Source organism: Typopeltis vanoorti, chromosome 3 (genome assembly GCF_054136105.1).
Source record: "Typopeltis vanoorti isolate ZY-2024b chromosome 3, IOZ_Tvanoo_1.0, whole genome shotgun sequence".
NCBI lineage: Eukaryota > Metazoa > Arthropoda > Arachnida > Uropygi > Thelyphonidae > Typopeltis > Typopeltis vanoorti.
In genome coordinates this window covers 139043058-139069029 of record NC_143551.1, presented here as the reverse complement: position 1 = coordinate 139069029, position 25972 = coordinate 139043058, and the positions used below count along the sequence as shown (strand labels likewise).

The window sequence follows — 25972 nt, the reverse complement described above, 5'->3', positions numbered from 1 at the left end:
CACGATTTTATTGAGTTCGAAAAATCAGCGGTTCCAGAGGGAAAAAAATTGCTCGCCGGTGTCAGAGATCAACGAACTCGGGAACTGGTCAAAGAAAGGCTTAGAAAATGTTCATCTAGTCGGCGACTAGATCTGAATTTAGGTCTTCCTTCAGGAGGTCAAGCACCACCAAAATATTTTGTCAAAAGAAAAAATAAGCTAATAACTTTTTATTCCCTTATAAGTAGGCTAGGCTGATTTAATGTTATCAATATTGGAGCCTGAGTGTGCAGTTTAATCTCCACTAGTAGCCAATCAGAGCTAGCTAGCTGGCCCAAGACTACCACTAATTATAAATGTCATCCGATGAAGAGACTGACATGTGAAGCCACCTTGTGGTCTCCAACACTAACATATTTTAGTCTGAAATAGTGCGAGTTCTAACGTCGATTTTATTAACTTTATGGGACGAAAAACCCTAGTTTCTGAAAGAACCCCACTTATCCACGTAAGACATATAAGCACATCCATACAGCATGTAGGTACAGATGAAGACTATGGTTTATCAATGGTTTTTTTATCTTTTTTTTAAGAGCTGCAGGTTGTAGTTACTTTGGAATACTTTATGAGCAAGGATGTTTCAGAGGATAGAAATGGACAGAACAATAGAGAATCAGGTTTGATACGTGTACAGTAAAGGGATGCTGTCCAGCTGCTGCTCTTGTATTAACAGGTCCAGCAGAAAGTGAAGGAATGATCGCTGCCGATTCACCAGAGCAAAGACCATGGAAGTACCTACCTGTAGAATAAAAAGTGCTGAAACATGCACCTGTGAGATAGAGGCTGCAGTTAATTGGTAAGATAGGGATAATCTATGAGCCTAATTAATCACCTCTGAACAGTATTGAGGATGTTAAAGGGAGTTTTGTGTTCATCACCCCCAAATAAGCGAGCAGTATTCTAGATGCTGGCAGATTTATTTTCATATCATTGAGATGGTTGGGTGTAAAATAGCCTCTTATACAAAATACAAAACCCACTTTCTTGGATGCTGAGGAGACTACTGATGTGGTGTTTATGCTAGGAGAGACTGCAGTTAAATATTAGTCTAAGCAGAGAGAGAGACCTGAACTTGTTTGGTGATTTGTGTATTACTTATAAAGGTAGGTGAGCTGATTCATGTTAGAAGATTAATGGAGATCAACAGCACTGAGAAAATATTAAAATTTTATTTAATTCTTCCAATATTTTGTCTGTTAGACATCAGGGGAGTACAATATGAGACTTGTAACATACACGCACCCACACACAAAACTAAGTGAAACACATGGACAAAAAAAAAACACTACAGTGCTAACTAGGTGGGCATCCTAGGGTGAAAACTGGGATCTCATAGTATTAGTGTTTCATATATTTCGGGAAGCTTAATGCAACCATATGTATTTAAATTAGGATGATTTTTGAGAGCAGCTGCAGGTTTCAAAAAAAAAAAAAAACCTCTCTTCTAAATTTATTGCAATGAAGCATAGTGATTCCTTTCCAACTGATTCTATGGGCCATATCTAAAGCATGGTCCACAAGACCCAATTGATCATAGTCTGCAGATGCATTTTTTGTGTTTTTCCATACTGATGTTGGTTGTTGGCCAAGTGATTAGTATATCTGCTCTCCAGTCAAAAGGCTGCGGGTTCGAATCCTACCATGGCATGGATGTTTGTGTTTGGGAAAATACTAGTGGTGGTCAGCAGTAGATGATGGTGGTTGTGATTGATGGAAATGGAGAGTTGTAAAGTAGGTGCCCTCCCTCGATGAGTCTCTGGACTCCCTGGTGGTGTTAGGTAATAATAATCTTCCTGTCTGTTCATAGGCCAACTTGCAGGAGCAGGACACTTTATATACTATACTACAGGAAGAGTATATAAAGTGCCTGGAGTATATATAAGTATACAGAGAGAGAGGAGGGACCTGATTTTTAGTAGAATATTGGTGAGGCTTGAAAGCTGTGCACAAACTGTATTTTTTTTCTAAAGTGCCTCAGAGAAGGGGATGATAGCATTACAAAATCTTTCTGAAGGTCGAGGATTGGGGAAGGATCGATGATTTTTTTGATACTGTGGGAACTGTAGCCATTAGATAAAGTGCAGTGTGGTGTACATGATTAAATTCTGTTGAAAGAGGACTCACTGTAACAAAGGTTATACTATATATTGGTTAGTGTTTTAATGATAATATATTATGGAGAGGAGAGGGGGGATTGGAAATTTTTTGAATGTATTTACCTGTGTGAGAGGAGGTATACAGGAAAATGAGGCTACCATTTGGTATGCATGTTATTAAGGTGTCAAGAAAGGCCAAACTACTATTATTAGTTTATTTTTCCATGGCAAACTGGATTCCAGGGTGAAGATTATTCAGGTGGGACAGAAAAAGAGTAATGTGTGTGGCCAAATGGAGAACACATCATCCACTCCATTTAGCTTCTAAAATGAGTTTTTCTCAGCACTTAGGCTTTAATACGAGGGATATGTGAGCTGAGAACTCTTTTGGGAGAGAAAAGGTAAGATTGTGTTTTGGTGGCATTGAACACAAGGTTATCCTTATACAATTGAAGGAATAGTATGCAGATCAACGTTTAAGGCACTAGTTTCTAGTATAAGTTCCACTTGAGGGTTTTCGCTGACTCGGCGATTGTAAGGTGTCATTTGTTTAAAGTAAAATCTGTAGATAGCTTTAGAGCAAATGGAGTTACACACACACACATATATATACAGGTATCCCTTGATTAATGCGATTAATCCCTCGATGTTACAGTGTATATCAAAATCGTGTTAATCAAATATAATATAATAATCAATGGTAAAAATTACAATTCGTACATTATCGATCAACTGTATTAATAATTTGTTTTATATGGTAATCTTTTAGGAAAAATAAAAAATGAATGCAAAATAAATGTTTAATAAATGATTGTATCTACATTAGTTACTGCAATTTTTTTTTATCAAAAAAAGTTATCAAGAGGCATTTGAACAGTTTTAGTTTTTTTTCTTCAGTCCATTACTTGCTGCTTAAAGGATTCTAAACTGTGAAATATTCCATCCAGTGGTTTGATTATTATCTCCTTTGGAAGCTTATCTTCACATTCCATTTGTTCGTATTCTTCATATCCACATTAGTGTTCAATATCAAGATCATTGTCTCTGAAATCTTTTGAATTTGAATCCAATAATTCTTTGACATCTGCATCAACACCATGAAAACCAAGGTCTTCACCAATTGCAACGTTTTCTTCAACCACGTTGTTCACAGGATTTTCAAAACTGTCATTAGCACATTCTACATAAGGTTTTTCCTTTTCCAAACAGCTCTCATGCAGCTAGAAGACACTTGCTCTCACGAGTCATGAACATTTTCAATTGCATCTTTAATGTTAATTTTTTTCCAAAATTCTTGGAACGTAATTGCATTTTCTTATTGATCAGTACTATCAATAAGAAGCCTGAATGGCAAAAATATGCAGCTAGCAGAGGAATTAGATAAGTACCAGATTAACATAATAGGGATGACCGAAACAAAAAAGACAAAAACTGATGAAATCTTTCGGAGCAATAAATACAAAATGTTATATTCAGGCAATGATAATCAAGGAAAAGGAGGTGTAGCCATATCATTCAACATTAAATACGAGGCTAACCTTCTTGATTAACAGGCAATCTCAAGTAGATTGATGTGTGCAAATATGACAATGGGGAACTGGACAATGAAACTTATTTGTGCCTATGGTCTCACAGAAGGTTCTACTAAGGCAGAAGAGGAGGAATTTTTTGAGGCTTTAGAGAAAGCTACTGACACAATGAAAAAGGAAAAGTTGGTCCTTGTTGGGGATCTAAATAGCAGAGTAGGAAGTGATTGTCAGACATACAGAAATATTTTGGGAAATTTGGAGAAAAGAGCAAAGCTAATAATAATGGCAAATATCTTGCATTTCTGCGCAGGACATGGACTGGTTATTACTAACACCATGTTCCAACATAAAAATGTGCACAAATTCACATGGAGAGAAGAGGCAAGGAATAAGAAAAGTCTCATTGATGTTGTTATTGTTGATTGTGATGTTTTCTCCCTGGTGCATTACACCAGAGTGTATAGAGGATTTGAAATTGGAAGTGATCACTATTTAGTCTTGAGCAGGATAAAATTGAATATCATATTGAAAAGAATAACATGTAAGAAAGTTTTAAAGCGAATAAAAGTTGAGCAGCTCTCAGATGTGAACTGTAGACTAAAATACAGAAAGATTATTGAAAAGAAAATGAAAGACTTTGAGAACAGGAATCAAACCTTGGAGATTCAGTGGCAAACTCTGAAGAAAACATTGATTGATTCTGCCAGAGAGGCATGTGGTGAGGTTGTGTGCAAGGATAAAAAAATCAGAACTCCCTGGAGGACAAAGGAAGTTAGAGAGGCAGTGAAGGAAAAGAAGAAAGCATATCAAAAGTTCCTGGCAAATAATTCAGCTTTCACTCTTATAGAATACAGAGACAAATGTAAGAAAGCTAAACAGTGTGTAAAACTAGCTAAACAAAAGTCATGGGAGGACTTTGGCAAGAATATAGAAAATAAATATCAAGAAGGTGGCAAAATATTCTGAAGGTTGTTGAAGAAGCTTAGGAATGGAGGAAAGAGTGCTGTAAAAGGAGTTAGAGATGATAAAGGTGACATGAAAATGGAAGAAAAAGATATCCTTGAAGTATGGAGTAATTACTTTGAAAATTTGCTAAATGAAACAAGCAGTGATAGCACAGTGGTAAAAAACACTCAAGCATACATTCAGGAATACATATCCATACTTGAAGTAGAAAAAGCCACCAAAGATTTAAAATGTGGAAAGGGAGCAGGAGTAGATGATATTCGACCAGAAATGCTGAAGTATGGTGGTATAAAAGTCTTACAGTGACTGCACTGCATATAGTTCAGAATGCCTGGAATGAGGGACGAATTCCCCATGATTGGAGTAGAGCTCTCATAGTACCTATATATAAATATAAAAAGGGAAATAAAACCGAATGTGAGAATTACAGAGGTATATCCTATTGAGTGTTCCTGGTAAGATATATGCAAGTATACTTGAGAAACGGTTGAGAAGAATTGTGGAAGAAAAGCTTGGTGAAGAACAAGCTGGATTCAGGTCAAATAGAGGCTGTCATGATCAGTCTTCACTTTACGACAAATAGTCGAAAAAGCATGGGAATATAACAAAGGTCTGTATTTAAGTTTTGTTGATTCGGAAAAGGCATATGACAAGGTGCCAAGAGAGAAGCTATTCAATACGCTACAGTTATATGGTGTCGATAGGGCATTATAACAATACTTAGTCTTTATTTGATTTGTAGGTCAGCAGTTAGAATTGAAAGAAGTACAGGAAGATGGTTTAATGTTAAATCTGGTGTGAGACAAGGATGTACATTATCCCCTCTGTTATTCATTATCTATATGGATCACATTATGAAGGAAAGTGGTATTAAACATGATATCAAAATTGGAGATGTTAATGTCAGCTGTATGCATTATGAGGACGATGTTATACTTTTCAATAAATCTGCTACAAGTCTGCAAGATTCTCTGACTAAATTGAATAACTGCTGTAAAAGATATGGTATGAAGGTCAGTAATAAAAAGACAAAGAAAATAGGCAGAATCATTGAAAATGTTAACTGTGTTGTGAATAGAGAACCTGTGGAACAAGTAAAACATTTCAGTTACTTAGGCACGATTTTTACTGAAGATGGTAAATTAATTGAAATAGACAACAGAATCAGCAAAGCTGGTATGGTAGGAAGTCAATTGAATAAATTCATATGGAATAAGAGAGAAATTAGTTGGAACACTAAATTAGCTGTATACAAGACAGTGTTCAAACCAGTTTTAACTTATGGATCTGAGAGCTGGGTCAGAAGTAAAACACTTGATCAAAGACTAGAGACCGCAGATATGAGAGTCCTGAGAAAGATTAGAGGCGTGAACAGATGGCATCAATGGCAATATCATATTAAAAATGAGAATATTAGGAAAGAACTTGACATTGTCAGCATCCAGGAATGCGTTAGCAGAGCTAATCTCAGGTGGTATGGTCACTTAAACAGAATGGGTGAATCAAGATTAGCAAAACAAGTGTCCTCTGCCAGGTTGGCAGCAAAACGACCCAGAGGAAGACCAAGATATATAGGTGGATTGATACGGTACAAAGTGCCTTAGATGATAGAAATATAAGATCTGATAATGTTGGAGTCTTGACAAGTAACAGACTGATTTGGAGGAAAATTGTAGATAGGAAGTTAGTAATGATGTAATTTTTTTTTTCATGTAGTACTATCATATCCTGTACACCCCCTTGAGGGTACATGGCAGGAATTTGATGATGTTGTTTCTATTGCCTGTGAAAGTTGAAATGATGCCCATGTCTAATGATGTCGTATTTGGTGCAAAGAATAAAACTTTCACATTCTCACACAGATCATTAAGAGTTTGGATGACCAAGTGCATTATCATCAACGTCATCATGCTTACGACTTTCTTTCTCTCAGCCAGGAAACACTCCTCAAGACATTTTTGCATGCTAAATTTAAAGGTACGTTAATTAAAACAGTACTATAAACATTAGAAGTACATTTATATGATTAGTGTAAATCCCTGCAAAATTGTGGTATGCAATGACAAATCATGATAATTACTCTTCAAAACAGAGACGTGTTTGAGTACTGCAACTGCTAGGAGAATATTACTGACCAGCATGTATAGCATCCTATTTATGGTGTGGTTGGGGTAGTGGGTATGCTTTTCTTTGTATGAACTAAGATGAACATAATGCATTATATTAACATTCCATGCAATTATACATTGTCTAAAAATGTGGCACTTGTACAAAATAATCCATGGGAAACTTCAGGGGAAAAGCATCAACCTGATAACTAGCAATATCATACTGTCGGGGCTATTGAGACATGATTAAGAAAAATGAAAACACAAAAGTTTAGAATTACCACCAAAGAGTACCAATTGAACCTCACAGTGCAATTTTAGTTAATGGATGGATAATGGTGAAATTCTGCATTCAGTGGGAAATTAATCAAGATTGGCATCCATATTAACTACCAAAAGCATAATGAGTTTGTGAAAATTAAAGCTTTTAGAAATAATGCCACAAATAAGGATCAGGCAATATGAATCTTTGATTGGCATCTTTTTTTTTTTTTAAATAAAGCTTTGCTTAGATATACAGGATAATTACAAATGATGTGAGCAATTACAAAATTTATTTCTTATAAAAAGCAAAGCTGTTCAAAGGTGAACAGCTTTACCTCCCAATCTTACCTTCTTACCTTATAGAGTTTAGAGGAATTCTCCAACTGTGAATTTGATCGCAATTTGGGACATAGCTTGCATCAATAACAAAAGAGTTCAGGTAAACAAACCAGAACAGAAACAGATGGGCATGTCTGGCAAGATTATGAGCAAAGTCAACATATCAGGCCTGTGAAATAAATGAGCCACAACATGGAACTTTCTTTGATGGAAAAAAACAGTCCCCAGAATTTCTACTGATATGAAGCAGTAACCACAGTTTCCACAACTACTGGAAGACAAATATGTTTTTTAACATGGTATGCCATCACACATCTGTAATGAGGCAAACATTCTTGGTTGTACATTTAATCAAGTGATGGACTGGCAGAGAATTCATTTCCTTGCCTGCATGATTTGCAGACGATACCCCCACAATGTTTTCTGGGGTTATTCAGGAAAGATGACATTTACTATCTACTAATGATTGTAATGCTGAGCAACTTTAAGGGTTACATATGCACAGTGGTTGTCAATATTCATGTGAATGATCATCACATGTTGCAAGAAGTATGGCAAAGAAGTGTAGTAATAATAGTCATGGTGTATAGAGGACAACAAATGGAACATGTACCAAGTTGCTACTTACAATGATGCAAGTTTCACTTTTGTATGTGTATTAATTTTTATACAGAAATACATTTTCTTTAATTGCTAACAGCATCTGTAGGTTGCATGCACTGTCACAACAGTAACACAGTGGGAATTTGTTAGCCTGTGTATACCTCATTGTTATCTTATACAGCAACATTATGCTAATGTTTTAGATAAATATAAATACAACACCAAAAACACACTCCATATCAGCTCTGAAGCTCTTTAAGTATTTCTTCTCTACCTTAACACAATCAATTGTAGTGTTACTACAGTTTAAAAAAAAAAAATCACCCTCAAAATAACACTGAAAACTGATAAAAATAAAAATGCTACCTCCCCCCAAAAAAATTATTTCCACATTCATGGTACCAATATTTGCAGCATAAAGACAAACAAATGATATAGATTGTTGCTTACAGACATCTAGATCTGAACTATTTCCTGAACAAAGTTTAAAAATTAACCTCAACAACAAATGTGCATGTTGATTGTCCAAACTACGCTCAGTATGATTCCTTCTACCACAAGGACAGTACTTATATTTTTGGGCAATCAAATGTCATGTCAGAGAATGTCAAATCCAGAATCCTGTGTTTTGACCTTCTGTGGATTATTCTGGAAATCACTTTGACCTCTTCAATTTCTTATTTCTGAAGCTTGATTGTATGCAATCCAATTTCCCAAAAAACGAAGTCGTCTTTCTAGGTAAGTAACTTGCACAACTGACTTCCCATATCCAATTCCAATGATCAAGCTAGAAGAAACAATGCCTGCTGTAAGCAGTAATCTAATAGAAATCTACCATCTAGATAATTCTCTTTATAATCTCAACATCCATTCTTCCTCCAAGTATGCTGTAAAGTTACTGCTTCTCTTGGCAACTTGTGCACATTTCCTCAGACACAGAATGTTCCTTCTAATTCTTAACCTCAAGACCTTTGGCAACAAAAGATATCAACAAAGATATCCCTTTTATCAAAACTTTTCTTTCACTCTTTCTTTCCACTAACTACTGCTCTCACTCTCCTGATCTGACCACTTGACTCTGAGTGAGTTAGAGAAATTATCCATGTCAGAATGAAGGCCATCATTCTCTTCCATTCAAAATTCACATTCTCACTCAATATCCAAGCATTGGTTTTTCAACAAGTCCTTTTTGCAAAGGCAGTCCAAGAAAAAAAAAAAAAAAAATGCATCTGCCTACAATGAAGCCCATAACAAAATGCAAACAATCATTAACAAACCTAAATCTGATTTTAAAAGAGCTAAATGAAGAAAACTCATCCCTTGCACAAATGGCAGTTGTGACTTCTGATCCCTTGCAAAGAGGAGACCTGATATATTTTTCTTCTGTCTTTTTGGTGAAAGACCAACCACCATAACATGCAGTGCTTTACATGTTTGTTATGTTTCTGGCACTGTATAGGCAATTTATTTTAGTCACACATATGCAAGAGTCAGAAAAGAATGGTGCAAGGAGAGCAACTGTTTTACAGTCAAGTTGCTATTTTACATCTGTGCATGCACAACTGGCAAAAGTGAAACTTATTTCTTGTGTATGTGCAGAATAAAAGCTGTTTAAGTTGGTGCAGATTTAATTTCACAAAACACACCAATCAAAATATTCATAAATGTACAGACTAATCCCCATTAGTTACCATCTGAATGGTTAGTGTACCTGTTCTCCAATCAACAGGCTGGAAATTCCAATCCTATCATGTGCATGAATGTTTGTGATTGCTTCAGGGAATATTCACCTAAAGACAATTACAGTATATTTGCCAGCTGCTGAATATACTGTGAGTACACTGCTCTGCTTACTGGAGGTCTAAAGTGGTTTGAAAATATTCCACATTTGGTCTCTGGAGCAGGGTAAAAAAAAATGAATAAAAAATTATAAAAACAGAAAAAACCTTGGCCAACCCAGAGTACTAATGTACTATAAGTTTACAACCTTTCATGGGTGGGAGACAAAAATTACGGCATTACTGCTGTAGAACCAACATGTGCTGTTATACATAAGTAAAAGATTCATATAAGTAATATTAAATGCATAATCAGATAAATAAAATAAAAATTTAAATGTAGTTAATTGATATAGTTAAATTTTTTTTTTTTTTGAATATTCCTTGAATGGATAATATAAGTAGACTGAATTGTTGGTAGCTTACAAAACTATATATTTGATAAGCTTAACTAATTAAGCTTTGAGCATAATTTTACTTAGGGATCAACAGTCTCCTTGATGCTGATGAACAGTGAATCAATTAGTGGGAGTATGTACAGCAAATGGATCAGAACTGATTACCCAAACTTATAGGATATAAACTGAAAGGAAGGAGAGAGAGAGAGAGGCCTAAAAAATTAACAGATCCGATGAAAAAGCTGCATGTAAATTCTGAGAGAGAAGTCTCAGAATGCATTTTTTTTCCTTTCTTTTTTTTTTGTGTAATTGATGACTACTTTTTTCATTTAATATGCAAATTTGTTATAAACCTATATTAGCTAGAAGTCACAAAAACATTTTGGCAACTAACTATTTGAAGTTCAATGCATGTGTATGTGTTGTGACAGTTTTAGGTGCATCACATATTTTGATTAATATAGTGAAATAAAGATTTTCAACACAGGTTAGTTTCGTTTAATGCACATTTTCATGTAAATAAGTATTTATTAATTGTTACTTAAAAGAAGTTCTGCAAATCACATCTTTAAGAACAATATTAATAGCATAATGCAGTTTTATCTGTCTGTCTCTTTTATTCCTTGAAAACTCATAATGATTTCTTAGACTGTTCTCGCTCTTTGACACACTGTTTTATAATATTATTACATCTATTAATGAATATGGCTCCAAAAAGACGAAAAGGGCCCATTGTTAAAACCTGTGAATCAAATAACAAAAATTAGTAAAATGAAGAAGGTCATTAGTAATGCATTAGTTTATTTATTTCAAAAATTTATACTTTCTATTTACATAGCAAATAGGTTATAAAAATACATCCATAATATCAAATCTGGATAATCATGAAAAATCATTTAGATGTGTGAAATGAGAGTTGGAAGTGAATATAATGAGTTTAAGTAAACATTCATAAAAACCTTTTCATGGATACTTTTATGTATGGATACTATTTCATGGATACTTTTATATAAGGAGAATTATTTTCTAGCCTCTGAGGTTCTTTGCTGAATGCAACATTTTCATCGGCTGTTTTATGTTATTAGCTCTTCCAGTCTAATCCAGGATTTCTGTGTTGACTAATCTTTTTGAATGTCCAAGTATCACTGTGATTACAATTCTTTCTTCTCTCTCTCTCTCTCTCTTCCATTATACACAGTTGATACAGTCTTGATTATATCTTCTTCACTGCTCTCCTGTGTTATCTCTTACAGGACAAAAGACTTTTCTGAGGGATTTTATTTTCAAAGATTTACTTTCATTTTGGTCTATTTCTATTCCAGATTTTTGTTCCATATAAAATAATAGTTCTAACTGGTCTATACATTTCTATTTTAATTCTGTTTGAGATTTTTTAAAGAGTGATGATAAGTAGTTGAAAAAAAGTAGTTAAAATCGAAGTATATAGTTTAATAGTGTTCCCCACAGTTCTTTATGGTGCAGAGACTTGGGTTATATCAAACAGAAGGAAGAACAAAGATTGACAGGCTTTGAAAAGAAGTGTTTGAGAAAAATAAATAAAACAAACATCATGGACTGAAATGAAAATCAATTGGGAGATTAGAGAATTACACTACAATATTTCAATAAGAATAAGAGAAAAACAGTTGTCGTGATATGGACACGTGCACAGAATGCCTACACCCAGGCTTCTTCAAATTCTCCAAAATGGAAGAGTAGAAGGAAATAAACCACTGGAAAGACCTAGAAGAAAATGGATAGAAAATACCAAGAGTATAAATGGTGTAAACTCTTACAGAAACTTAAATAACTTGGCTTCCAATAGTGATCAGGCTGTAAAGATATCGTTCAGGCAGCTTAAATCCGTCTTAGGCAGATGATGAAGATAAGTTGCTTTATGCATAATACACAGTATCCGGAGAGTTCATCGAAAAGGCAATTCATCGAACGTCAAATCGTCAAAAATGCAATTATCGAAAAAACAATTCACTGAAAATTTTAAATTTTTGAAAATGTTATGAAAAAATTGATCCATTTAGAACAAAAACCGAACCATGCATAGGGAGATAGCAATGCTACTTTAATAGGAAAAAATTATAGAACAATATAGTTTCTTAAGTTTTTCTTGTCCGATAACTGTTTCATGTCTGTTCATGGGACTGATTTGCCTGTTTCCGGGAGGAAAAGCCTAGCCATCTCCGTATTATGCCTGCTAACTTACCTTTAACTGAACAGGACTGATAAAAATTATGCGCGTCGTAAATGGGATTCCAACTACCCAGGTCTTTCTAACTAAACGGTTTCGTTTATACCGACTGAACTACGCAGGCTCCATTATTATTATTGTTGCTAGTAGTAATATGCAACTTCAATACCGCAATTATTATGGGATGAATTTTACTCAGATTCGCTACTTGAAACTTTACAATAAATTATCAAACCGTTTTCAGTTCAGCTATATTCGGGGAAGCAAAGAAATAACGTGATTAAATTATGTATTACAATAACTCTCTGACTTAGCGGAATTCGTAGAAGTTGCAGTAAAAGAAGCTGTCTGCATGGTTCAGTTTTTGTTCTAAATGGATCATTTTATCATAACATTATTAAAATTGAAAATTTTCGGCGAATTGTTTTTTCAATGAATTGCATGTTTGACGAATTGTCGTTTGATGTATTGTTCATTCGATGAATTGCCTTTTCAATGATTTGTCTTTCCGATGAATTTTCATGTAACCTAATACACATACTGTAATTTTATTATGTATAGTAATTAATTATTTTATTTTTTTTTAAATAACGAAACCTGTGGTGAGATCATAATCAAAAGAAACACACATATTAACCACAGTGAAAATATTTAATTGTAAATATTTCATCCTAAGTATCTTAGGACATCATCAGTACAGTAGTTTAAAACAATAATAGGAATAACATACAGTTAGGGCACATGATTACAATAGAATCTCATTAAACGTGCGTAACGTGTTACAGAAGTAAAAAAAAAAAAAAAAAAAAAACTAATAATTATTTTGCATGACAATTTCCCATACTTTAGGAATAGTAAGAATGTCGTTGCGGTTTAAATTTGGTCTGTGTAGTAGGGCTTCAGAACTTTCTTTATATAAACGTTCATGATTATATAAAGATCTATGTAAAAGTTTAGATTTTTCCCAATGGATCCTATGGTTTGGATTTTCAATTCCGTGTTGAGAGAGGCTGGATTTCTGCGGTTTAAAAAGGCTAATGTGGTCTTGATGTTCCGAGATGCGTTTCTGAACAGACCTACCTGTCTGTCCAAAGTAAGAATTTGCATGAGCATGGAATCTCATAAATGCCAGGCAACATCAAAGGTGAGAGTTTGTCCTTAGGAGACGGTAACAAGTTGTAAATTTGGTTGATAAGTTTATAATTAGTGACAAAAGTGTATTTCTTCATAATTTTAGAAAGACGTTCAGAGATGCCTTTGACGTAAGGTATGGGAATCCTATGGACTTCTTCTTGTCTGGTTTGATGTGTGGGAAAGTGACTGATGATTTTTTTGAGTTGTTTTAGAATTATATCCATTTAGGATGGCTGTATTTTTGATAACTTCTAATTCTTGGTTTAGAGATTCTTCAGAGGAGCAGAATTTGTGTGCTCTGGAAACTAGTGATTTAATAATGCCAGATTTCTGAGATGGATGATTGTGAGCGGAAGAATTGTGAATGTAGTGACCTGAGAATGTAGGCTTGAGAAAGACGTGGCAATGGAACAGTCTTCTTTTCTTTGAATGTGTAATCCAAAAAGGAGATACCTTGTGGAGATTCTTTTTCTAACGTAAAGTTGATGCGATGATGAAGAAGGTTAATTTTATCTAGAAACAGTTGTAATTCATGTTTGGGATGATCCCAGACTGCAAATACGTTGTCGACATATCTTAACCAAATTTTTGGTTTGTAAATTTGACCTTTCCAGGTGAAGTAACCTGATGCAATAACAAACTCGAACAATTCAACTATATAGAGCAAGCCATTCCTTACTACTCAATCAATTATGAGTTTCTAAGCATGAATTAGCAACAAACAATTTAAAAATTATAGAACTAGAAACAGACTTGTCAAATACGTTAAATCAAGAATTGCTACAATTAATTATAACCGTCTCAAAGAATTCAGGAAAAAAAGCTTTTGATAAGAGCAATAGTGCTCTACATAATAAATATCTTAATCTATTAAATCGATCAAAAAAGATCACTAACAAATTACCAATGGAAAAATGGGTAGTCAATTTATCTAACCATCCACTAACAGATGAATTAAATGTTCTAGCAAGAGGCCATAAATTTGCGATTTCACCAAAAATGTTTCCTATATTTAGACTTCATACATAATATAGAAAGAAACATCAACCATCTCTCTAGTATTGAAGCCAACAAACTTCATTTTGAGGTAGCTAAAGTGATCTACAATGCCAAACCTTCGGAATTAAATATCCCACCATCAGAATTGAAAGCTATTTTATCCTTAAAATGTAATAAAAACATAATCATTACTAGAGCTGATAAAGGAAATACCACTGTGGTTCTTGATACCAATTCATATGACCAAAAAATGAATTTACGTCTTTGAGATCGTAATACTTACGCCAAATTGGATTATGATCCTACAAAACATCAACTCAGAAAATTAAATAAGCTACTTAATGAAACTTCCTCCTTAGAAGAAGAAACAATCAAAAAACTTAAGACATACCATGCAAGACCTCCTAGAATTTATGGCTTACCTAAGCTATACAAAACTAATGTTCCACTCAGACCCGTCGTAGTCTGTATTAGCAGTCCAACTTATAAGTTATCAAGATTCTTATCTAACCTTCTCTGACCTCACATAGGCCACTCAGTCTCTTCAATCAAAAATTCTAGAGTTTCATACAAAAATGAAAGACATTCAACTGTCAAAAACTGACTTGTTAATCAGCTTCGACATTGTCTCCCTCTTCACGAACATTCCCCATAAAGAAAAAATAGAATTACTAACTCAAAAATTTCCGTCTGATATAGTTGAATTGTTCAAGTTTGTTATTGCATCAGGTTACTTCACCTGGAAAGGTCAAATTTACAAGCAAGAAGAAGGAACAGCAATGGGATCTCCTTTATCATCAAACCTAGCAAACTTGTTTCTCGAACACCTTGAGGGAAAAAAAAAATTTACTTTTGAACCCAAACCAAAAATTTGGTTAAGATATGTCGATGATGTATTTGCAGTCTGGGATCATCCCGAACATGAATTACAACTGTTTCTAGATAAAATTAACCTTCATAATCGCATCAACTTTACGTTAGAAAAAGAACTTCCACAAGGTATCTCCTTTTTGGATTTACACATTCAAAGAAAAGAAGACTGTTCCATCACCATGTCTGTCTTTCTCAAGCCTACATTCTCAGGTCGCTACATTCACAATTCTTCTGCTCATCATCCATCTCAGAAATCTGGCATTATTAAATCACTAGTTTTCAGAGCACACAAATTCTGCTCCTCTAAAGAATCTCTAAACCAAGAATTAGAAGTAATCAAAAATACAGCCATCCTAAATGGATATAATTCTAAAACAACTCAAAAAAATCATCAGTCACTTTCCCACACATCAAACCAGACAAGAAGAAGTCCATAGGATTCCCATACCTTACGTCAAAGGCATCTCTGAACGTCTTTCTAAAATTATGAAGAAATACACTTTTGTCACTAATTATAAACTTATCAACCAAATTTACAACTTGTTACCGTCTCCTAAGGACAAACTCTCACCTTTGATGTTGCCTGGCATTTATGAGATTCCATGCTCATGCAAATTGTCTTACTTTGGACAGATAGGCAGGTCTGTTCAGAAATGCATCTCGGAACATCAAGACCACATTCATCTTTTTAAACCACAGAAATCTGGCCTCTCTCAACACGGAATTGAAAATCCAAACCATAAGATCCATTGGGAAAAATCTAAACTTTTACATAGATCTTTATATAAACATGAACGTTTATATAAAGAAAGTTCTGAAGCCCTACTACACAGACCAAATTTAAATCGCAATGACGTTCTTACTATTCCTAAAGTATGGGAAATTGTCATACAAAATTGTGCAAAATAATTATTATTAGTTTTTTTTTGTTTTTTTTTTTTTACTTCTGTAACACGTTACGCACGTTTAATGAGATTCTATTGTAATCATGTGCCCTAACTGTATGTTATTCCTATTATTGTTTTAAACTACTGTACTGATGATGTCCTAAGATACTTAGGATGAAATATTTACAATTAAATATTTTCACTGTGGTTAATACGTGCGTTTCTTTTTAATTATCTCACCACAGGTTTCGTTATTAAAAAAAAAAAGATTTTTTTTTTATTAGTTATGAGAGGGGGAATGATCTGTGGAAGACAGCTGAAGATTTGCCAGTTGCAGAAGTCAGTTGATAGGTGAAAAAGAAGGATATGATATAAATATTGATATCATTATAAATAATTATATCATTTATAAACACAAGATATCATAAAAGGAAGGAAAGAATATGGAAAAGAACTGTTTAACTCTGATTGCACAGAAGCACCAGATATATAAATATGTATGGTGAACCAATTACATATGAAGAAACAGAATATGCTTTAAGTCAAATGAAAACAGGTAAAACACCAGACCCCGACCGAATTGTTAAAGAAAGTAAATGAAAACACACTAAATGACCTAAAGGTTATTTAGTGTGTTATAATCTTTGTATAAAACATCAAAATGAAAAAATACTACTAGAGACACAAGAGATCATAAAAAGATGGAAAGAATAGGGAGAAGAACTGTTTGACTCTGATCGCACAGCCGACCAGATATACAAAATATGGATGGTGAACCAATTACATATGAAAAAAAAAACAGATAAAACACCAGGCCCTGATCAGATCCCTATCGAATTGTTAAAGAAATTAAATGAAAACTCAATTAATGATCTAAAGGTTATTTTTAATAAAATATATGATGTAGGATACATCCCTGATGATCTAAGGAAATCTATCTTTGTCACTATTCCCAAAATTCCAAGAACTCTTGAATGTTCAGAATATAGACTAATAAGTTTAACAAGCCATGTTACAAAATTACTACTGAGAATAATCCTAGAAAGAATAAAAAGCACTTTGTCAGTAGAAATAGAAGACACTCAATCAGGTTTTCAAAAAAACAAAGGTACAAGAGAAGGAATTTTCAATTTGAAAACATTATGTGAAAGAAGCATTGATAATCAGAAAAGCATATATCTTTGTCTTATTGATTACACTAAAGCATTTGATTCAATAGATCACAAGAAATTAATACACATCCTACAGAATAACAGGTTAAAAGATCTACGTATTACAAATATACACTGGAATCAAATGGCCTCAATAAGATATAAAAATGTATATTCTGACAACTTTGAAATCAAAAAAAAAAAGGGTAAGACAAGGGTGTTTCTTATCACTCTTACTATATAATATATATATTGAGCAAGTTTTTAAAAATATTTCAGAACTGAAGGGTGTAAAGGTCAGGGGTAGGAACCTTCAACAACTTCAGGTATGCAGATGACACAGTCCTTATAACTGAATCTGAAGATGATCTTCAAAACTTAGTCACAGAAATTTACAATAGAAGCTTAGACATGGGATTAATTATTATTTATTTTTATTATTTAACATATACAAGGAGTCCAAGGACTCATCGAGGGAGGGCACCTGCTCTACAACTCCGTCTCCACCATTCAATCACAAACTGACCGCAACTACACTAATGCCATCTATCGCTGATCACCACTGGTATTTCCACAGGCAATCACAAACATCCATGCCCAAGGCGGGATTCGAACCCACAACCTTTTGGCTGGAGAGTGGATACGTTATCCACTCGGCCAACCAGGCCAGCAACCTTTATTAACCTAAAGAAAACAAAATGCATGATTATATCAGTAGAACTAATAAATAAGAAACTAAACATAATGTTAACAAAACGAAAATTGAACAGGTTCAGTCTTTTATATATTTGGGACAAATGTATACAGACAAAGGAAATTCCCTTAAAGAAATAAAAAGAAGAATAGAGATAGCAAGCAAAGCCTTTATTGACATGAAAACTGTTCTAACATCCAGAGACATTAATATAGACACAAGAAAAAGATTAATAAAATGCTATATCTGGTCAAGCCTTCTCTAAATTTCTTGAACTTTAGAGTTCAAGTGAAACTTGAACTCTAAATAAAGAAGCAGAGAAAAAATTAGAAGCTTTCAAAATGTGGACCATCAGAAGAACGTTGAAAATACCATGGAATGAGAAAATGAAAAATGAAGATGTTTTAAAGAAAGCAAAAATGAAAAGAACATTAATGAAAATAATTAAAGAATGAAAACTTAAATATTTTGGACATTAACTAGACAAGAAGACATTCAGAAATTAATATTAGAAGGGAAACTGGATGGAAAAAGAGGGAGAGATAGACCCAGGAGAATGTAGTTTGAAGACATTAAGGACTGGACTGGCTTTAATTACCATAAATGTTCCATAGCGGCAAAAGAAAGAAAAAAGTTCCGTGACATGGCTGTCAACCTCCTTCTAGAAGATGACACTTGAAGACATAAATATTTAAGTTACTTGAAGGATTTTATAGGATTGCTGCAGGAGAAATGTTTCAACACTTGGCTGGGGGGAGGGGGATAAAACAAGAGATCATCCCTAGAAGTTGAGTAAAAGTGTGGGTAGTAAAGATCTGAAAACTAGATTTTTTTACTTGAAAAGTAGTGAATGAATGGAATGGGTTTCCAGAGTCAATTTTGAGTGCTTTGTCTGTTAATGGATTCAAGGAAAGGTATGATAATTATTGTGTACATGGTATAGGTCTCCCACAATGTTTTCAGATTCCATGGAAGTGGCTGTATACTAATAACAACAATATATACTTATATATGTTAGTAATAAATGTTCTTGCCACATCTTGTTATGTGTTTTACATGTTCGTAATGCTATCAACATAAAATTCTGATGTTGTACTGCAAATTTAAGATTTTTTTTAAAAAAAAAATGCTTCTCAAATATGGGAAAGGGGAAGGTATGAACTTCTTAAAGTGTTACTACTAGACAGAAGGACCAACCTCTGCTATTATACATGACTTTATAAATAATAAGCATAATTAAAAATTAGGCTACCTGGACAAGAAGTTCAGTCCAAGAAGAAAAGGGTGTTGAACTAGAACAGAGAGTACAAAGCATCCACCCTTCAAATCCTACAGTGCTTAGAAACTTTTTTGCCTGAAATAATTATAAAAATTTTTATTAAAAAAACAGTAAAAAATATTTTGCAAACTAATAACAAAATAAAACTCAACAGAATAGCAATAAATGAGAAAACATTGATGAATAGACATTTATTATTTTAAAAGCTCTTGCCTGGACATTTTTATAACATGCTTCTTAAGCTTCCTGAGTTTAGCAAGGACTTATTTTTCTATCTTTGTAGAAAACAAAACTTACCCATATGCTTTAACTGATGAGTCTAATATTTTTTTTTTTTTTTTTTTTTTTTTTTTTTTACATTTTGCTATTCAATTACAAAGAAAGGATTCTTATTGTCATCCCTTCCCCCACCCCATGATTCTTAATTTGATATGATTGATTTTTATGATTCCTGATTATTCTTATCAAACTTTTTCCCCCCCTCAGTCATATTCACATACTTGAGACTGCAGTATACATCTGAAAAGTGTTTTACTTATATTCAGTTTGTAAAAAAATACTCATTCAGCTTTCTTTCCAAAAGTTTCTTTTCTAAAATTATTTAGGTGTTATATTGCAAAGGTAACTGGAATATACAGTTGTGGAAGAAATTTATAGGAACTTTGGAATTTGATAAATGAAGTTTCTCCTATAGGAAGAGAAATATGTATTGGATATTAAAGGTTCCATTGATGCAGCAATGATTTAATGGCAGTTTTGGGAAATAGATACAGCTAGGTTAGGTTAGAACAGTTAAAAATTAACTGATTAAACAGTTAATTTTTAGATTATTAGATATATGAAGAGCCAAAGGCTTCAATTCGGTGACATATGACTTGTTTAAGTTAAGGGATGTTACATCCCATATCGTTTCTTAGTTGAATAAGAAACTCAAAGAGTTTCATGCCGAATATAGTAGAAACTATATAAAGTTCGGCGATTCCAAGCGTAAGCAAATACCTGGATACTGCAGCAACTGACCCTTAAGGTAGTGCAAGCTGAGGCAACTCATGTCAAAGGTGGAGCAAGCTCCGATCCCTATTCTTGATATTTACCCATAATGTGAACTTAGCTCCTAGGAGCTGTATTACTGTTCTACATTATGAAACCGGTCTGGGTAGTGACCTTCTCTCATAATGTAGAACAGTAATACGGCTCCTAGGAGCTAAGTTCACATTATGGGTAAATATCAAGAATAGTGATTGGAGCTTGCTCCACCTTTGACATGAGTTGCCTCAGCTTGCACTACCTTAAGGGTCAGTTGCTGCAGTATCCAGGTATTTGCTTATGCTTGGAATAGTCGAACTTTATATAGTTTCTACTATATTCGGCATGAAACTGAGTTTCTTATTCGGCTAAGAAACGATATGGGATGTAATATCCCTTAACTTAAACAAGTCATATGTCACCGAACTGAAGCCTTTGGCTCTTCATATATCTAATAATTTATTACGACACCTCTCGGCAATACTCATAGAAGGGTTGTAAGTTCTGTTCGCTACAAACTTGATATTAACTATTAACTAGGTCTACCTACTCACTGATGAGACCTCAATAAAGGTTGAAACCGGTCTGGGTAGTGACCTTCTCTCATAATGTACAACAGTAATACAGCCCCTAGGAGCTAAGTTCACATTATGGGTAAATATCAAGAATAGTGATTGGAGCTTGCTCCACCTTTGACATGAGTTGCCTCAGCTTGCACTACCTTAAGGGTCAGTTGCTGCAGTATCCAGGTATTTGCTTACGCTTGGAATCGCCGAACTTTATTTATATATATATATATATATATATATATATAGTTTCTACTATATTCGGCTATTAACTAGGTCTACCTACTCACTGATGAGACCTTAATAAAGGTTGAAACCAGTCTGGGTAGTGACCTTCTCTCATAATGTAGAACAGTAATAGAACAGTAATACAGCCCCTAGGAGCTAAGTTCACATTATGGGTAAATATCAAGAATAGTGATCGGATCTTGCTCCACCTTTGACATGAGTTGCCTCAGCTTGCACTACCTTAAGGGTCAGTTGCTGCAGTATCCAGGTATTTGCTTACGCTTGGAATCGCCAAACTTTATTTATATATATTTATATAGTTTCTACTATATACTATATATATATATATATATATATATATTTATATAGTTTTTACTATATACTATATACAGGGTGTTCGGGATAAATTTGACAGTTTCGTAAGGAAAAAGAAAATCTTCTTTGTATCTATTAAATTTAATGAATTGACAAAAAAACATTACAGGCAGAGTTAATTACAATACTATCAACAAGATTTACTCAAAATAACCACCATTAGCATCGATCACAGCTTCAATTCTGCTTCGGAACCTCGAACAAGCTGATGCTACAGTCTCCCTGGGAAGGGCCGCAAAAACGTTTTAATTTTATCCATTAACTGGGCTTTTGTATTACTGGAAGTGCGATTGGTGTCTTTTTCAACTGCGCCCCATACAAAATAATCCATGGGGTTAAGGTCTGGGGAGTTTGGAGGCCAAACATTTGGACTGGTAAAGTCGTAGAAATTTTCAGACAACCATTTTTGACTTTTCCCAGAGGTGTGGCAAGGGGCCGAATCCTGCTGCCATACATACGGCCTACCATTGGCTACCCTTGTTATCCAGGGCTTGACTACAGTTAGCAACTCCACGAACAAAGCCCGAATTCCAATGCCAGGGTTCTTCAACACCTGTTCCTGCAGATTTGCGAGGAATTCTGCTGTACGAACGCAATCAGATCGTCTGCTAGGGATCTTTCTTCTTGCTAGATCCTCGTAGTCACCATTGCAAGTCTCTAGTTCATGCCTGATTGTTTTTACTGTATTCAGGGAGCATTGGGCAGCAGTCGTAATATCCTTATTTTGATGGCGGGCACGAATCATCATGATACAAGTTATTCTCTTCCATGATTCAGGTGGGTTCCAGCTATCCATCCTTTCTGACATCTTGTATATGAATGAAGAAGGGTCCAAACTTTTAAATGAAGAGAAGTGTGTGTTAATACATGTAACTTACGGAAAAATATAATTAATTATAAATATGTCAAATTTATCCCGAACACCCTGTATATATATATTTATATAGTTTCTACTATATTCGGCTATTAACTAGGTCTACCTACTCACTGATGAGACCTTAATAAAGGTTGAAACTAGTCTGGGTAGTGACCTTCTCTCATAATGTAGAACAGTAATAGAACAGTAATACAGCCCCTAGGAGCTAAGTTCACATTATGGGTAAATATCAAGAATAGTGATCGAAGCTTGCTCCACCTTTCACATGAGTTGCCTCAGCTTGCACTACCTTAAGGGTCAGTTGCTGCAGTATCCAGGTATTTGCTTACGCTTGGAATTGCCGAACTTTATATAGTTTCTACTATATATATAGTTAGATTCGGCTATTAACTAGGTCTACCTACTCACTGATGAGACCTTAATAAAGGTTGAAACCGGTCTGGGTAGTGACCTTCTCTCATAATGTAGAACAGTAATACAGCCCCTAGGAGCTAAGTTCACATTAAGAGTAAATATCAAGAATAGTGATCGAAGCTTGCTCCACCTTTCACATGAGTTGCCTCAGCTTGCACTACCTTAAGGGTCAGTTGCTGCAGTATCCAGGTATTTGCTTACGCTTGGAATCGCCAAACTTTATATAGTTTCTACTATATATACTATATATTGTTTCTACTATATTCGGCATGAAACTATGAGTTTCTTATTCGGCTAAGAAACGATATGGGATGTAATATCCCTTAACTTAAACAAGTTAATTTTTAACTGTTTAATCAGTTTTCCTTGGAAGTCCTTCACATAGAAAGAAGAAAACTGTTATGAATTGTGAAGAAGAAAGTAGTAAGAAGCAACATTCATGTGCAATTTTTCTAGACGCCTTTAAAGGATGAATGCTAGACAATATTCAAATTTGAGGATTTTATTGTCATTTTTGTATCTCTTACTATGTATAGGAAATCTACAGTTAATTATGGGATTTTCACAAGTGAAAAGTAATTTTCATGGTTAGGAACTTTTTCTGCTGAATAAATAAACTGTTTCATTTCAACTTTTATACAATGCGCAGCTGACTTTGAGAGAAACCGATGTTCTTTTTAGCTGGCATATTATGGGCCAGGCATGATTAAAGTGATTTAATGTGAATTAAGATGTGATTTAATTATCTTTTCAGATTTCAAGATGAGTTGTTGTGGTTAAAGTTAAGGATGTTGTATATTTATTTTTTAATATATATTTTAGTATTATTAAACTGTTTTTCAATTTTGTAAATAGAGATGTGAAGACTCAATTTACTTAATTATTGTTGAAGTTAAGATTGATTTTTGAGAATAAGTGAAAATTATCATTATATCTATCTAGGATCTTACTTGCGAATTATATCTATCTAGAATCTTACTTAGATTTCAGTATGGAAATCTGATATCACTAGCAGCCTATTTTTTTTATAATAGGTGCACTCAGTGATAAGAATTTTAACATTAAATATTTAACTACTTTTACAAATGCTACAGTCAGCTGGATTATATAGTTTAAAACCTCTACAGAATAAAGGATGATGATAAAAAATTGGTTTGACATGGTCAGAGTCAAACTGTGTATGTTTACCAATTGCTGCACTAGCTCTTACACGATGAGAGGAGAGCAGAAGAATGGTAGTGGCCAGTTTGGCAAAGCAACACCCATGACAGTACTGTGTAAAAAAGTAACAAAGCAGAATACCTATGAGCAAGTGACTGTAGGGAATTGTATGCATGTGTGTGTGTGAGAGAGAGAGAGGCATTGCCTATTAGGTAAATTGTCCTCTTCTGTATACAATCAAGAATTCTTATGGTGGTTTTGGGTGAACCAGAAATGTTAGAACAATATGGTTGATCAGATTTCAGATTAATAAAGAGGTAGGAGTTCTCTTATTACATGCAAGAAAGTTTCTATTTCAATCCCTCTTTCTTTTGATAATGTTCCAGTACCCTTTCAAGATCAATTTTTCCTATTTGGGCTAACTTTCACATCCAGCTTTTCCTGGCATAAATATATTACATGAATAGCCTCATCATCATCATCTGTTCATTGGACATCGATTGATGCCATATGGCCATTCCGATGTTCAGTGATGTGCCACACCAGTCCTCAGCATGTAGTCCTAATGTATGGTTTTCTGGAGGTTTCAACTTTATGAAAATCAGTCACTTCACACACACTATCCATCCATCTCATTGATGGTCTATCCCTTTCTCTTTTTCCAGGAATTTTACCCTCTATTATGGTTCTGAGAAGTCCTCCTTCCATCCTTTCAATCAGTAGAACTTGAAGGCTCCTTAAGGATATTGACAGAAGAAAGTTAAAATACTTTGGACACATAAGAGAAAAGTGTACTCTTAAAGGAATCAAAGATGACAAAAGTGATATGAAAACTGCAGATAAGGATATCCTCATTATCCAGAGTAATTACTTTGAAAGATTGTTAAACAAATCGAGCATTGACTGAACAGTAGCAGAAAATTTGCAAAAGGAATACAAAAAGGGAGTGCTTAAGGGTCAAAGCTGTATAACTGAGAGGAGACCTCTACATAGCCGTTAAAGGAATGCAGAGAACCGACCAGGGTTTCTGACCTAATGTTCAATCCTCACCTTCTCATGGTGCACCCTGTTGGGTATCTACTTTGATACTGAACGAACGAGGATGGGCTGGCAATTTGGGATTTAGCCGACCAAATTGTATTCTTATTGGTTAAACCAAAATAAAAAATGATGGTACAACATGACAAAATTTCATGCCGGCTGGGGAGTTGCCCGGTTAAACAAGGTCCCCGTTGTTTTCGCCAGGGAACCAGGGCGAACAGCGAAAAGTCAGCTACTGGAACAAATCTGAAAACAAACCCCAACTCAATATCACCAGAGTTAAAGATCGGTACTATCAACATAAGAAGCCTGAATGGCAAAGAAATGGAGCTAGCTGAGGAATTAGATAAGTACCAGATCGACATAATAGGGGTAACTGAAACAAAAAAGACCAAAACTGGTGAGATCTTTCTGAGCAATAAATACAAAATGTTATATTCAGGCAATGACAATCAAGGAAAAGAAGGAGTAGCCATAGTATTCAACACAAAATACGAGGCTAATCTTCTTGAATGGCAGTCAGTCTCAAGTAGAGTAATGTGGGCAAATATGAGAATGGGGAATTGGACAATGAGACTTATTTGTGACTATGGTCCCACAGAAAGTTCTACTAAGGTAGAAGTGGAGGAATTTTTTGATGCTTTAGAAAAAACAACTGACACAATGAAAAAGGAAAAGTTGGTCCTTGTTGGGGATCTAAATAGCAGAGTAGGAAATGATTAACAGATACACAGAAATATTTTGGGAAAATTTGGAGAAAAAATCAAAGCTAATAATAATGGCAAATATCTGTTGGATTTCTGCTCAGGACATGGACTGGTTATTACTAACACCATGTTCCAACATAAAAATGTGCACAAATTCACATGGAGAGAAGATGCAAGAAATAAGAAAAGTCTCATTGACTATGTTATTGTTGATAGTGATGTTTTCTCCCTGGT

General features: G+C 34.4%; 1 protein-coding gene across 1 annotated transcript in view; it reads right to left on the bottom strand.

The window, feature by feature from the left end:
• Nucleotides 1-10612: 10612 nt before the first annotated feature.
• Nucleotides 10613-25972, bottom strand: part of Kdsr (3-ketodihydrosphingosine reductase) — a 134316-nt gene continuing 118956 nt past the window's right edge. The window contains exons 9-10 of the mRNA XM_090416049.1: nucleotides 19317-19418; nucleotides 10613-10862 (exon numbers count right to left, since the gene is read on the bottom strand). Coding sequence (XP_090272175.1) covers nucleotides 10752-10862; nucleotides 19317-19418 — 213 coding nt within the window. The 3' untranslated portion in view covers nucleotides 10613-10751. The remainder of the gene's footprint in view (nucleotides 10863-19316; nucleotides 19419-25972) is intronic.